The 15,262-nt window shown below is 24.2% G+C and overlaps 10 protein-coding genes across 10 annotated transcripts, besides 2 other annotated features; 3 read left to right on the top strand and 7 right to left on the bottom strand.

The window, feature by feature from the left end:
* Positions 1-75: 75 nt before the first annotated feature.
* Positions 76-767, top strand: EHI_196510 (uncharacterized protein; the record flags this gene model as incomplete). Its single annotated transcript, XM_001914160.1, has 2 exons — positions 76-116; positions 164-767. 2 exons carry the CDS (start codon positions 76-78, stop codon positions 765-767), a joined length of 645 nt encoding a protein of 214 aa, XP_001914195.1.
* A 166-nt stretch (positions 768-933) lies between these two features.
* Positions 934-1,359, bottom strand: EHI_196520 (uncharacterized protein; the record flags this gene model as incomplete). The annotated part of the gene is made up of 2 exons (XM_001914161.1): positions 934-1,177; positions 1,232-1,359. 2 exons carry the CDS (start codon positions 1,357-1,359, stop codon positions 934-936), a joined length of 372 nt encoding a protein of 123 aa, XP_001914196.1.
* Positions 1,360-1,522: 163 nt separating this feature from the next.
* Positions 1,523-2,199, bottom strand: EHI_196530 (Ras family GTPase). The gene has a single exon (XM_643832.2). The coding sequence runs from the start codon at positions 2,178-2,180 to the stop codon at positions 1,542-1,544; it is 639 nt and encodes a 212-aa protein (XP_648924.1). The 5' UTR covers positions 2,181-2,199; the 3' UTR covers positions 1,523-1,541.
* A 397-nt stretch (positions 2,200-2,596) lies between these two features.
* EHI_196540 (IBR domain containing protein) lies at positions 2,597-4,438 on the bottom strand (the record flags this gene model as incomplete). Its single annotated transcript, XM_643831.1, has 1 exon — positions 2,597-4,438. One exon carries the CDS (start codon positions 4,436-4,438, stop codon positions 2,597-2,599), a length of 1,842 nt encoding a protein of 613 aa, XP_648923.1.
* A 211-nt stretch (positions 4,439-4,649) lies between these two features.
* On the bottom strand, positions 4,650-6,653 carry EHI_196550 (Rap/Ran GTPase-activating protein, putative; the record flags this gene model as incomplete). The annotated part of the gene is made up of 1 exon (XM_643830.1): positions 4,650-6,653. The coding sequence occupies one exon, from the start codon at positions 6,651-6,653 to the stop codon at positions 4,650-4,652; it is 2,004 nt and encodes a 667-aa protein (XP_648922.1).
* A 778-nt stretch (positions 6,654-7,431) lies between these two features.
* On the bottom strand, positions 7,432-8,442 carry EHI_196560 (dual specificity protein phosphatase, putative; the record flags this gene model as incomplete). Its single annotated transcript, XM_643829.1, has 1 exon — positions 7,432-8,442. The coding sequence occupies one exon, from the start codon at positions 8,440-8,442 to the stop codon at positions 7,432-7,434; it is 1,011 nt and encodes a 336-aa protein (XP_648921.1).
* Positions 8,443-8,562: 120 nt separating this feature from the next.
* On the bottom strand, positions 8,563-9,230 carry EHI_196570 (uncharacterized protein; the record flags this gene model as incomplete). The annotated part of the gene is made up of 2 exons (XM_643828.1): positions 8,563-9,064; positions 9,118-9,230. 2 exons carry the CDS (start codon positions 9,228-9,230, stop codon positions 8,563-8,565), a joined length of 615 nt encoding a protein of 204 aa, XP_648920.1.
* A 202-nt stretch (positions 9,231-9,432) lies between these two features.
* Positions 9,433-10,221, bottom strand: EHI_196580 (phosphoribulokinase /uridine kinase family protein; the record flags this gene model as incomplete). Its single annotated transcript, XM_643827.2, has 1 exon — positions 9,433-10,221. One exon carries the CDS (start codon positions 10,219-10,221, stop codon positions 9,448-9,450), a length of 774 nt encoding a protein of 257 aa, XP_648919.1. The 3' UTR covers positions 9,433-9,447.
* A 736-nt stretch (positions 10,222-10,957) lies between these two features.
* On the top strand, positions 10,958-11,965 carry EHI_196590 (RNA recognition motif domain containing protein; the record flags this gene model as incomplete). Its single annotated transcript, XM_643826.1, has 1 exon — positions 10,958-11,965. One exon carries the CDS (start codon positions 10,958-10,960, stop codon positions 11,963-11,965), a length of 1,008 nt encoding a protein of 335 aa, XP_648918.1.
* Positions 11,966-12,145: 180 nt separating this feature from the next.
* On the top strand, positions 12,146-13,294 carry EHI_196600 (uncharacterized protein; the record flags this gene model as incomplete). The annotated part of the gene is made up of 1 exon (XM_643825.1): positions 12,146-13,294. The coding sequence occupies one exon, from the start codon at positions 12,146-12,148 to the stop codon at positions 13,292-13,294; it is 1,149 nt and encodes a 382-aa protein (XP_648917.1).
* A 1,539-nt stretch (positions 13,295-14,833) lies between these two features.
* Positions 14,834-14,935: a repeat region.
* Positions 14,936-15,010: 75 nt separating this feature from the next.
* Positions 15,011-15,262: a repeat region.

Raw genomic sequence — 15,262 nt, forward strand, 5'->3', positions numbered from 1 at the left:
GAGAAGAACATACTCAAATTAATGATAAAAAAGAACATAATGATATAAACCAAATTGATAATGAAATTAAAAAAGATGAAGAAGAAGAAGAAGAAAAACATATTAAACAAGAACAAGTTATAATTAAATCAAATTCATTACAATTTAATGATACTTCTTTTAGTCAAGACATTGAAAATAAACAAAGAGAAATTACATTAACAGATGTAAATAATAATCATCATATTAAAATAGAGAAAAAAAGAGGAGAAGGAGAAAATGAAAAGAAAAAAGAACAACACCACAAAAAATTAAATATTGATTTAAGTAAACCAAAAGAAGTTAAAAAAAAGGAAATTCTACCATCTCTTTTATGTGAAAAAGAAAACAAAAAGAAAAGAATTAAAAGTACTACGGCAGATAAAGTTGGAACGTATCATAAAATAAATAGAAAAGATTCTCTCAATGAAATAACTCCAAAAATTAATCAACCAAGCAAAATATCTATTATTGAAGATTCAAAACAAAATAATTTACAACCAGATGATGTTCTTATTAAAGAAGAATTAAAAACAAATAACACTCAATTCCAAAGAAAAAAAAATAATAAAAAGAATAATAAGAAGAATAAAATTCTTATCCAAGAAGATACTAATGAACAAAACACTATTTCAATACTTTTTTTAGAACATCCATTTGTTTCTATAATATTACTTACTGTAACATTGATTCTTATAGGACTTATAATGATGTGGTGGAGTTCTGACTATGACGATGAATCATTCTAATTGAATTCTTAATGAATTAAGAAAACCCCCAAAACGTACTTCAAAATCAATTAGTTATTTAATTAAATAAACGATAAATTGATATTATATCAAATTGCAACTATTGTTTGAGAGTAATAATGTATCCAAACAATGTCATTAGAAGTAAAGAAGAAAATAATATAGTTTATCTATTACGTTTTGATAAAGAATCAGCAAATTGTTGGTAAATTGGATCATCTTCTAAAGTACCATTTAATTCATCAGAAACATCATCTGCAGGGAGTTTAGAGTTAATGCAGCGTTTAATATCAAGTTCTTTTTGTTGACCATTAGGTAAATAATAAGTGTGTTGAGTATATTTTCTACAAAACTTATCAAAAGAGTTTTGATCTATGAAATGAAATATTGCAGAACAAAAAATTGAATTTCTAATATAATAAGTTCATTATTTTGTATTTTGTTTTAATAAATTCTAAACAAACTCAGGTGCAATAAAATTATAATAATCAATAGAATTTGAAAATTCTTCATAAAGTTTATCTGCAATTATTCTTCCATTAGAAGTAGGTATATTTTGGACGATAAGTTTCAAAGACTGTTGAACAGCCATGAATAACAATTATTAGTTCATCGCATTAAAAGAACCTAAACAAAAACTATAAAAAACCTATGAAATAATTAAAATTGAAGTAATTTGAAAAAGAAATTAAATAAAAATTAATTTAATATGAAAATAAAAAAGTAATGAACAAAACCATAACAACAACCAAATTGATCAAAACATTGATTTATTTAGAAAAGAATACATTTTCCTTTCTTCTTTTCTTTCTTTGATTTTTTATTATCTTCACTATTACTTTGAGATTCTTGTTGTGTTTGAGATGGAGCAGTTGTTGAAGGTGTAGCAGCAGTTTCTTCTTGTGAACTTTTAAGGAGTTCACTAGCGATAGAATTAAAAAGTTCAGTTACGTTAATATTATTTTGAGCTGAAGTTTCAAAGAATGGAATTTTCCATTCTTCAGCCAATTTCTTTGCTTCTTCATTTGGAATTTGTCTTTGTTCTTCTAAATCGCATTTATTTCCTGCCATAACCATAATTGTTTTACGACCAGTTCTTAAACCAAGAATACTATCACGATGATTCTTAAGAGCATGGAAACTATTTTTATTATCAATACTATAAACTAAGACAAATCCATCTCCTTTAATATAATATTGTTCTCTTAATGAAATATATTCTTCTTGACCAGCTGTATCAATAATTGACATTTTTACTGTTTGGTCTCCAACTTTAACATCAATTGAATAAGAGTCTTCGATTGTTGGATTATATTCAATATTAAATTCTCCTTTAACAAACAATAAACAAAGTGCTGATTTACCAACACTTCCTTCTCCAATAACAACAACTTGATAAGTTTTTTCAGTCATTTCTCTTTTGATTCTTTTTATTAAGTTCTTTTAGTTTTATTTTTTTTTTTAAACCCTTCACTTTTTTTCAGTTTTTTCTCTTCTTCGTTCTTCTTTTGTTCTTTTGATAAAAAAAGAATTTCTTTATATTCTATTTTTAATTGTCTCTTTTTATTTTATTTGTTAATTTTTTTAGTTTTTTTTCTATTTATTATAGTTTTTTTTTTATGGTTGTATTTTTACTTTTTTCTTATTATTATATTTTTAGAATTCTTTTAAAAAATGAATAACCCATTATTATTATTTATTTGAGTGTCATCGAATTACTTTATTTCTCAAAACAATAAAATCTATCATTTATAAACAAAAAAAAAAACATTATTAATTTAATTTTTATAAATTAATAGTTAATAGAAAATAAAAATGCTTTATTCATTTTATTCTTCTTCAAGTTCTTCTTCTATAGAAAGAACAATTTTATCAAATGATTCTTTAATTGGTTTTACAAATTGAACTAAATCACTCATCATTTGTAAAGTAATACCTTCTACTTTTAACAAAAATTGAATTCTTTTTGTTAATAATTCAGCATGTAATTGAAATTGCTTTTGTTGAAATTCAATTAATTCTTTTTTTTCTTTTTTATTATAACTATAAACAAAAAGATTTCTTAGTATTGTATGTGCATCAATTTCTACTAATGAAGCTTCATATAATGGTGCTAATGTAGATGCAATATTTTTTCTATTATTAATAATATTAATGATAGTTTTATTTCTATTTACTGCTTCTTTTACTCCAACGTTTTGAAGATCATAATGAGTGATATAACTTAATGTCTCTTCATTAATATATTCACTTTTATCTTTAGTTGGGACATATGCTGTACATATTTGTCCTGGTTTATGTTGATGGTCATTAGTAATTTGCATACAAACCCAACAAAAAAAACAATGACATTTATAACATGACATCCATTGACATCCTCCATTCTTTTCAATAAATGTTTTACATGATGGACATGGTCTAGAGTTTTTTCGAATCCATTTTAGATTTAATCCATCTTTTTGTATTAATTCTTGCCATTTTTTCCACATTGTACATGTAGCTGGTCTGTGGTTAATAGATCCACAAAGAAGACACATATTATTTTGACATGAACAAATAGCAGTTACAGCTCCACCAAAATATTCTCCTTTATAGTGTAATAATTTTCCACATTTTTCATTTGAACAATATTTACAAATTATTTCTTTATCTCTTTCTATAAAACTGCTAATAAGTAATTCACAATATTTATAGAAAGTATAATCATCAACTAATACTCTTACAATATCTATTGAAATACAACATTTACATCCAGAACTTAAACATTTTAAATTTCCTATTCCTTTACCATTTTCTTTCATACTAGTTAATATATATTCAAAAATACATTCTTTACAAAATGAATGTCCACATCTATTAATAATCATTTCTTCTGGTAATTTATCTTCATAACAAACTTCACATGTCTCTATTTTTTCTTCTTCTTCAATTTTCTTTTCTCTTTCTGTTTGAAGTTTTTTCCATGTTTTTTCTAATTCATTAAACCATACTTTTAAATCATTAGGTAATTGTATTGGATTGTTTATTGTTTCAATTATATCATTTTCACTTAAAACTCTTAAAGCCAAATCATAATAGAAATTTGGAGAAATACTTAATATTGGTACTTTCATAAGAGTAGTTTTTGGTGGAAGAATTTTACCTCTAAACATTGATAAATCATTTCTTAAATGTTCCTTAACTCCAATTAAATTTTTGTTAAGATATTCAAGTGCATTACTAATAATTCCATTATTTAATTTTAAAGCTCCAATAGAAATAACTCTATTAAAGTTTCTTCCCATTAAATTTAAAATACTTTCTTCTTCAAATGAATAACCACAATAATGAACAAATTTAAGAGATAAATAATCATTTGGAAAACATTGTCCTTTAGGAGCAAACCATTCTTTTGTTTTTTGTAAATATCCGTTTTTCTTTAAAAAATTATCATCATCAAAAAATTTTTCTTGGAGTCTTATTTTATTAAGTCCAAAGTCATACATTAATGATAAAACAATTGGTTCACCAACATCAAATAATTGTGCATTATCTTGAATCTCAGATAATATAATTTTTAAAGATTGTGTCTTTTCAAGACATTCTATTTGACTTAATATTTTCTTACGATATGAAGAGATAGGTAATTTTGATATAATTTGTTTTGTTTCTTCATTCATAGTAACAATCATTTTTGTTTAAATAAAACTTCTTATTTTTGAGTTTTAAATTACTTTAATTTTTTTTTAAAAATTATTATGACGTTTAATATTTATTGAGGATTAACTTTTTTTTTTTTATAAATTTTTATTCTTTTCTTTGTTAAGATTCAAAATATTCTATTATATTATTATAGTTCTTTTTTAGTAAAATATAGTATAAATGAAATACATACGAATGAATTTATTTTAATTGAGAAAAAAGCATTCGCAAATGCTCTCTTCTTGTTTTGGTTGCATTTCCTTTAAATGCGGTAGAAAACATTGCAGTTCTTTCACCATTGACTGCTTTTGTTAAAATGAATTCCCTAGTAGATAAGTCATGAAGAAAATGATTTGTTTTCATAAAAGGAGGGAATGGATTAACAGAGTCTTTACATCCAACAGTAATAGAATAACCATTATTATCTTCAGTATTAACATCTGGTTGTACAACAATAAATATATGATTAAATTGTGAAGTTAACCATTTAGGATCAAATTGATCTTTCCAGTCATTACTTTGTTCTTTGAATATAATAACAACAACATCATTTCCAATATGTCTTTTCTTTTCTACTCTTTGAAGATCTCCAGGTTGTTCTGGTAATAAAGTAGATACATGAAACATAATTTCATAACATAAATGTTGTGTAAAATAACTATAAATTCCTGTTGAACCACTTTTAACATCTAATCCTCCTCGATATTTATCAAATCCTTGTAATTCAATTTTTGTTCCAAGTAAATCTAAGAATTTATAAAAAGCAGGACAACCATCAGTATTTCCAAACATTTCATCTTCATCTGTTTGATGTGCTTTACAATATAATACTCCGAACTTATAATGTGTGATTGCTGACATTCGTTCAAATCTAACAATTTCATTTTCAAATTTCATTTTATCAGTAACTTTATAAAATTCTCCTCGTGTTAAATCTGGAAATGCTGGTTGAAATTCTTTTATTCTAATCAATTCATTTGGTAATAAACATCGTATATTACCTTTCTTACTCATTACAATTGCTCTTCTAAATCCTCCATTATTTCCTGGTATAATACTCATTGCTGTAGGTTCTTCAGTTAATATATAATGTTCAGCAGAAGGATTTCCACTAATATATCGTTCAAAGAATTGAAAATCAGATGTAATATCAACTATACGATATTCTTTAAGGTCTGTATTTTGTGTACATGCTTCTTTTCCTATTTCAATACAATAACCATCTTCAATTGTTTTAGCAAAAATAAGACTTTGTTGTTCCCATCCATTTGAATATTTCATTTCCCATTTTTCTATTGGTACAACTGGACTACTCCATTCATCAAATAATAATTGCATTGTATTCATCTCATCAATCAATTTAAAATATTCTTCAGGTGATGTAATATCTCTTTTATTTAACATTGTAATTGGTGGTGATAATGGAATTATTGCTTTTTCAGTTTTACCATCAAACCTAATCAATGGATTAGTTTGATTTTCTACTGTTACATTAATAATTTTATTAAATCCAGTTGGTTCACTAATAATAAAGTCATCTTCTTTGTTTTTATCTTTCTTTTTAAATATTGAAAATTTCTTTTTCTTTTCTTTTGCAGGAGTTTCATCTTTACAATGAGTTGTTTCTTTTATTGAACCGAATGAATCTAAATGTTGTGTAGTATCATTATTCTTATCTTGTTTAGTTTTACTTGTAGTTGTTGATGATAAATCAACATTTTGTTGATGGATATTAGGACTATGTGATCCATGTTTTGATTGTGATGTTCTTGTTGTTTCAAAAAGTTGTTTAGATAAATTTTCAGAAGGTCTAGTATTTGACCAACCAGAAGAACGAGAGTGATTAGTATTTGATGGTTTTGGAGGAGGAGGTGGTGGTACATTTAATGAAGATGAAATTGTAGTAGAAGATGGTTGTGAACAATCTGAACTTTTTGAAGAAGAAAGTACATTAGTTTTTGGGGGAGGTGGTTTGGCTTTAGGTTTTTGAGGAACAGGAGGAGCAGTTGTAGGACGAGGATTATCAACTGGTTGTTGTTGAGAAATGTGAGTAGAAGAAATTTTTGAACGAGGAGACCGAGGAGAATCTGGTTTAGGTGGTAAATGATATGGTTTAGGTGGAAGAGGTGCAGGATTAATTGGCCGTGAAGATAGAGTAGATGAACGGGGAGGTGGTAAATCAGGTGGATTGATGGCACTTTCCATGATACAAAATTATCACTTTTCAGATGAACTTCAAAATATCGTTTTTTTCCTTTTTAAAACTTTTTTTTCATTTTTTACCCGTTAGTTCTATTAGGATGATAATTGTTGGAATGAAGTATAGTTTATTATAGTTTTATTATAATATTTAAAATAATAAGAGAAGTAAAGTAACTGAATAAAAGAGATTTTGTTTTGTTATAGAAACATTGCAATAAGAATGAATTTCAAGATATTTAAGTCTCCAAACAGTTAGTATAAGAATAGAGGAATAAATGTCTTAATAATAAAGGCAAAATAAACCAAAAAAAAAAAGAAAACAATAAAAAAGAAAATAAGACTATTTAAGGAATATAATAAAATGAAGAATAAAAACTAAATTGTAGTGATATATTTAGCTTTTTAGCATCAAACAAAAAGAATCAAAAATTATAGTATTTGGTTTAACATTAAAAAACCAAAAATAATATAGTATCTCTAATGCTAATTAATAACAATGAAGTTAAGAATAACAATTATTTTTTTAATAATTTTATTATGCATATTGTTATTATAGATATATCTTGTATTAATTTATTTTATTAATTAACTTATTAAATTGAATAATAATATTTTCTTTTTTTTTTTTTATTATTATTTGTTAAAAAAGAAAAGATTCAAGAAGATTAAATAATTATAATTTATAGTATAAAACTAAATTAAAAAACGTATTAAAAAATTTCAATTAAAAAAGAAATATAAAAAACATTTATTAAATTTGAATATTTAAAAAAATGTGTGATTAAGGTTCAATAATTTTGTTATTAACAATTTGTAATTTTTGAGAAGCAGTTCTTATTTTCTGACTTGACACTACTTCACTTACAATGTTTTCTATTTTTTCTGATAATTCAGGAGTAATATCATCAACCTTTCTTGTTCTTCTTTTTTGTTGTCCATTATTTAAATGAAGTAATTCATATTCTTTTAATGTAACATAAAAATGATTGTTAATTTCTATTGTCCAACATGCCTTTTTAAATAATTCTTTAGCTGCGTTAACTGTAATTTGATACTTCTTTAATAAATAAAATGTTAATAAACTTGCTGATCTACTTTTACCATATTTACAATGAAATAATACACTTTTTCCTTTATTTCTTATTTTTTCAACAAATGAATATGTTTGATCAAAATAAGAATCAATTGGAATTATTCCATCGTCGTCAATAGGTATTCTTAAATATTCTTTATTTGTTATTCCTTGATAATCTTCTGGTTTAAAATTCTCATTTAATTGGGAATTATAATAACATGTAATATTTTTTGTACAATTTACAATACCTTCTACTTCCATTTCTTGTAACCAATTTAAGTTCATTGCAGTGAGTTGAGTTCCAATAAACACTCCAGGACATACCTCCACTCCTTTTCCATCTTTTCTTATTTTAAATTCTTTTTCTTGTCGTTCAAGTTCTTGTCTTGCAGCTTCATTTTCTTCTTCTTCTATTTTCTTTTGTAATAATTTCTGTTTTTCTTTTATTGCTTTTTTTCGAGCTTTCTCTTCTTCTTTTATTTTTTTCTTTTCTTCAATTAATTGTTTTCGTAGTCGTTCATTTCTTAATAATGCTGATTCACCATTTCTAGGTTTGACTGTAAAGAACAGATCCAATCCCTTCATTTTTTTAACCCTTTTAGTTTTATTTGATTGTTCCTTTATTGGTTTACTTTCAATTCTCTTTTCTTGACTAGAACTTTGGTTAAACAATGAGCTAACTTTGAAGAAACGATCAATAGTCGATTGTTTACTCATAAGAAAGCTCTCAACACATTCATAGTTCAACTATTTTTTCTTTTCAATTTTTTATTCCTCAAAAAATAAAAAATAAATTTGTATTATTCAAAAAGTAAAATTTACTTGTTTCTATTTTTCTTAGAATAAACTAAGAAGAAGAATTGCTACAAAAAATGTAGAAAGGAGTGAAAAAGCTCCATTTTCATAAGTATCAGTTTGATCATCACCAGTGTCAAGACGAATATCTTTGAATAATAGTTGGGTTGTTTTATCATTTCTACTTGCTCCTCTAGTAAAAATGATAGTAGCAACTTTATTATTTAAATTAAAATTATCTAATTTAATAGAAATATCTCTATCATTGTTATGTTTAACTTTAACAGTATATCCATTAATAGCACTAATATCACCATAATTAAATAATGTATTAAAGTCTTCATTAAATATCTTTATATTTAATGGAATATCATCAAGATCATCAAGGTCATAACGAGTAGTAAATTTTAAAGTTTTATAATAATCATTTTTTCCAGAAACTTGGGTAGAGAGAGTATTATTTGAAGTAACAGCAAAATATTGTCCATCCAACATATTAACACCAATCCAACCATTTCCATTTTTTTGTACACAAGAAATACCACTTAACAATGAGTAAAATAAAATAGTTTAATTAAAAAAATAAAAGAAACAAACATTTGATTTGGATTGACTATTCCAAAACCTTGTTCTAATGCCCCATCTTTATAGAAATAGACATTATCAGCTAAAGAATATATAATAAGAGTAAGTAATAAGATAATTTGCATTTGTATGATTGAATGAATTATTTTGTTAAAATTTTGCCTTAAATATAATTAACCTTTCGCAAACAACATTACAACCTAATCTCATTTTGAAGAAGATTCAATCTTACTGATTAATATTAGATTTATGAGAGAAGATTAGTCATCATTTAGCTTAATTAGAACTTTCGTTTTGGAAAATGCAAACGAATAAAATCACAGAAAAAAATAAAAATTCTGGTTATTCAACATCACTCAAAGCTGATTCTTTAATTTCAGCACCATCAAGAATTTCAGCTGAACCAGTTCTAACAACCTTCTCAAAATTGGATTTTTCAATAAACTGATCAATATAACGAGTAACCATCTTGACAACTGGATATTCACTAATCTTCTCATTATCAGCAGTCATAGCATTATTACTTATCTCACCCCATGGAATAATAATATCAGCTCTTTTGCTTTGAGGAGAAACCCACGTGTCATATGCTGGTTTAACAAATTTTTTATATTGGTCTAACACACTTTGTAATGTTCTTCCACGAAAATTCATATCTCGAATAATACGACGACCTAAACGAACGTCATCATCGGTTTCAACAAAAATTTTAAGATCAAAAAGTGATGCCATCTCCATTCCTTTGTAATTGTAAAAAGGATATAATCCTTCAAACATTACTACATCCCCAATTTCTACGTCTGTAAATTCACCAGTTCTACTGTTTGTTTTAAAGTCATAAACAGGAATTTGAACTTTCTTTCTTTGTTTAACTCTTTTCATGGTTTTATAAATTAAAGGCCAATCAAAAGCATCTGGAGAATCAAAATTATAATTACTAACATGTTTGTTTTCTTCTTCAGTTAAATCTCTGTAGAAACAATCCTGAGATATAACAGCAACTTTTTGGAAATTTGGGTTTTTTGAAATGACATCACAAAATGTAGTTTTACCACTTGCAGTCCCACCACATACTGCAATTAACACAGGACTTGAATGTCTTTTACTTGAACTCATTGACTATTACAAGATTGAGTCATTCTAATTTCCCATCAAAATTAATTTGTTTAACTTAATAAAACCCTTGTATATTAACTTAATCACTTTTACAAATGTAAAAAAAAAATTTGTGTTATTATGATTTGTGTTATATATATATATTTTTTTTTGTTATTATGATTTGTGTTATTAATTAGGGTTTTTTTTAAGTCAAAATTTCTAAGATGAAAAGTCAAAAATTTGATGCAGATAAAAAGATAGTTTGAAAGAATAATTTTTCTTCAAAACTCAAAAAGAAAGAAATAATAAGAAGCTTCCGTTAAGAAGAAAGTGTAAAACAAAAATACACATGAATTCCAAGGAAGTCATATAATTTTATTATTTTCAAAAAGATTTTACCAGATTCATACAAAAAGAAACTAAGAGAATAATAAATTTAATAATAATGAATAATAAAGGGAATTTGAGAGCAAAAAAAGAAAGTTAAATAAATAGAAATTCATTTCAATCAAAGAAAGTAGTATTTATTTGAGTAAAAACTCGGGCAAGGGCAAAGTTAATTTATAAAAAAAGAAAACTTAAAGGAAAAAGGTAAAGTGAAAAGCAGTGACAAACGGAAAAAAAATAGTAAAGAAATAGTTACAAATATAATAAACGAATAAAAAATTTTTTCAAAAAAAGAAAAGAGGAACAAAGAATAATATATTCACTTTACTTCTTTTAAGTAAATTTAATTTTAAGTAATAAATTCAGAATGCAAAAACCAGAAACTAAAGTGAATTGTACTTCAACATTATTTTTTGCCCGTCTTGGAGCAATTAAACAACAAGAATTAAGACAATATTGCGAAAAGTTTGGAGATGTTAAAGATGTTACAATTATTACTGATTCAAAAACAATGAAAAGTAAAGGATGTGGATTTGTTAAATTTGTTAATCATGTTTCAGCTAAAAAATGTTTAGATGCAAGTCAAAAACATATTGATCCTTCTAAAAAAGGATGGGTTGTTGAATGGGCGAAATCTACTCAAATTAAAGAAATTGATTTAGATAAATTTACATTATATATAACAGGAATAACAAAAGAAATTTGTACTGAAGAAAAATTAAGAAATAAATTTAGTAAATATGGACAAATTGAAAGTATTACAATTCCTACTGTTAATGGAACAGTTCAATATGCATTTATTTGTTTCTCTACAACAGAAGCTGCTGCAAATGCATTAAATAATGAAAATGGAACTGATTGGGATGGAAATGTTCTTGTTGTAGAATATTCGGAAGCAACAGAAAGTAAACGGATTCGTAGACAAAAAGCATCAATGAAAAAATTAGGATTTCCTACTGATATGTTTCCTGTTATTTCACCAATTTGTTCTCCTTTGATTTCAATGAATATGGGTTTTAATGATCCTGAAGATAAGGAAAATAGTCCAACTAATAGTAGTGTAGATGATAGTATGAGTTATATTCTAGGACAAAAGAAAGAAGAAGAACAACAAGAAGAAGAAAATATTGTTGGAGATGAAATTGCTGATGAAGATATTTTAGATATTCTTTTAAGTCATCCAACTACACCAATGAATTTCCCTGTTTCAAAGTCAGCATCACCATTTTGGGATATGGGATGTAGTGATGGAGAAGAAAATCCATCAGAAGAAAATCTTTCGATATTAAATGAATTAAGAAGTGCTAAAGATCAAAACGATGAAGAAACAGTTGCTACAGAAGTACCTCATTTTGTTCATTCCTTATTGATGTGATATTGATCTCAAAGTTGATGAATTGATTAATATCTGAATATTTTAATTGATTTCACGCTCATGATTTTATTTCTATTTTTGTTAAAAAAGTGATATTTTTGTTTGCGGAGTTTTTATTTCTTTAATATAAAAAAAACGAAGATTGTATCTTGAAATAGAGTAAATTCAAAGCATTATCTGATGGAAGAAGAACCAAATAAAACTAATTCAACGACTTTATCACTTGAAATAGCTGATATCTATACTTTTGTTGCTACATTATCTGAAGAACTTGAAACATTAAAAAATCAAAAAAATATATTACAAAAACAATTAGAAGATGTAATTAAAAATCCACCTCTTCAACAACCTTCTATTCAATTTAATTACTCAGATTTTTCAAAGCAATATAATGAAAGTATAACATCAATTCAAAAAGAAAGAGATATGATTGAAGTTGAATGCAAAGAACTTCAAAAACAAGTATTAGAATTAACAAATCAAAATTTAACATTCAAAGAGAATTTTTCTAATGATTTATCTTTCCTTCAAACTAAAGTTCAACAATTAGATATTCTAATTCAATCACTTATTTTAATACCAGAAACATTAATTAAAGAAGAAACAAATTCTGATCTAAATGAAGTTGAAAATATAAATAAAAATAATCAAATTATAAATGAACTTAAACAAAGTATATCAGATATTGATGTCTTGAAAACTGAAAATCAAACACTTAGAGAGAAAATTCAAACTTTAATTGTACAAAATAATAAATTAAGTGAAGCTCTTGAAACTATAAAAAAGAAACAAGAAAATGAAAGAAAAATATTTAATGAAAAAGAAAGTATTTATCAATTAGAAGCACAACAATGGAAAGAAAATATTGAACTTGAAAAGGAAAGTAAAGTTGTAGTAAGAAAATGTCAAAACATTCAAGATTGCTTGAATCTCCTTGTAAGTTCATGGAAAAATACTGAAAGTATGATTATAAATAATGTTAATATGGAAATAGAAAAAGAACTGAAAGAAGTTGATAACATTCAAGAGAATAAAGTTGAACAACAACAAAATGAAAAAAAAGAAAATGAAGAAAAAGTCCTATCACAAGGCTTAAATGATAATAAACAAAACAATGAACAAACATCGAGTGACTCAGAAAAAAATAATAAAATAAATAATAACAAATTAAATGAAGAAAGTACTTCTATTAAAAATGAAAAGAATGAAGAGGGAACTTCTCAATTAACAAATAAAAAATCTGATGTTATAGAAATTAGTGATGAGAGTAAAGTGGTAGATGATAATAATATGTCAGAAGAAAATCTTGAAAAAGTAGATTTATTGTAATTCAATTTAATCCATTTATTTTTTTTTTCACCTCTTTCGTAAAAGTTATATTCTTTGTTTAATAATAATTGAAAATGGTAATAATATTATTATTCAAACTAAATTATAATAACAATTAAATTCTATTGAAAATATCAACCAAATAAATGAAACAATGTCATGAATAAAAGAGAATAGTTATTATTTTTTGTATTATAACTAATACATAAATTTTATAATATAAATGATTTTCATTTCAATATAATAAATATAATACACATTTCGCTTAATAATTCTTTCGAAAAGCAACAACAGTAATTGTTATAAATTAGTCAGCACATGTTTTGTTTGTTTTAATTGAGGTAATAATGAAGTGAAAATGAAAAATAAATTAAAAAACTAATAGAAACAAAGAATATATAACAATAGATAAAATATAATAGAAATAAAGAATAATGAAAAGGAGTTAGAACAAATTAATAACTACGAATAAAATAAAAATGAGATAAATGAATTATTATTAATGAAACTCAGTCAACGAAAAAAAAAAGCAAATAATGGAAAAAGAATATAAAGGTATATAAATAGAATAAAAAGATATAAAAGAAAAAAATAAAGTGTGAAGAAGATAAAGAGTAATAAAAGAAAAGAGATAATAAAAGAAGAAAAGAAAGAAGAAATAAAAAGTGTATTTTTAATGTAAAAATTAGAAATATTCAATAATAAGTGTCTAATTTAATGATGTAAAATGATTAATATTATTTTATTAATGAAAAATATTTTATTCTTTTTATGTTATTATTTATATGTATAACTTCATCATGATGTTTATTATATATTCAATCATATGTGTTATGTTATTATTATAACATGTAACATGTAACAAAATATAAATGAAAATGATATGAATATATAACATAGATTGAATATAGAAAAAACAAAAGAATAACAAGAATAAATGATAAATAGATATAGAAATGATAATCAATGATATAATAATAAATTCAAAAGATAAAAGATAAAATTAATATTAATATAAATCAAAACAGAATAAATATAAAATGAAAATAGATATAAATGATAATAATATAAAAGATGAATAAGATGAATATTCAAATACATCTAAATAGAAAAGAATAACAATAAGAAAATCTAAATAATATAAACATAAAAAACATCAAATAAGAAGAATATAATAATATATAGATAATAAGAATAACACAATGATATAAATAATATAAACAGAGAAATAAATATATAAATAAATATATAAAAATAAGATAGATAAATAACATAATAATAAAAGAATAAAAAGAATAAAAATAGATATGAATAATCAAATCATCTATTTCATTAATATTTCATACAAAATGAATAGAAATGATAATAAATTATAAACATAAATATTTATATATTCTGTATTTATCATATTTTTTATTTTTATTTGTTAGGAGCAAAATATAATAAATGGAAAAATCTATGGATGCAAATTATTTTTGCATCTTTTTTCTTTTTTGTAAATTATTTAGATGCATTTTTTCTTTGCTTATTTTCGTTCCTTCTGGTTATGATGTTGTATTTGAATATGGAATATATTAGTTAATGCTGCAAATAGCGTATCATTTTATTATGGTAGAATATTACATATTGCAATATAAGAATTGATATTTAATAATAAAGAAATTAAGAAATAAATGTTGATGTATTATTCAAGGAAAATGATTTGCTAAAGTGTGGGTAAGACTAAAAGAAAATTAAACATAATAATATAATGGGAATGAAATAGTCTTTTCTCTCATTCATAAAATAAAGAAAAAAGGAAAAAGAAAATGTTTAAAATTAAGACAGAAAATAAACAAAAGGATAAAAAGAAGAATTAAGCAGAAGAAGGATGAGAAGACATTAATAGGAAAAAATAAAACAAAGAAGTGATTTTCTCAATTTGCAAGAAAAACATAAATGATAAGTTAAAGAAAAAGATTATCTTTT

The sequence above is a fragment of the Entamoeba histolytica genome, genomic scaffold, assembly GCF_000208925.1.
Source record: "Entamoeba histolytica HM-1:IMSS scf_1104750519245 genomic scaffold, whole genome shotgun sequence".
In the NCBI taxonomy this organism is placed as follows: Eukaryota; Evosea; order Mastigamoebida; family Endamoebidae; genus Entamoeba; species Entamoeba histolytica.

Excerpts from the sequence above, each read along its gene's own strand:
- EHI_196530 (XM_643832.2), bottom strand. The coding sequence starts at position 2,180 with ATGACTGAAAAAACTTATCAAGTTGTTGTTATTGGAGAAGGAAGTGTT.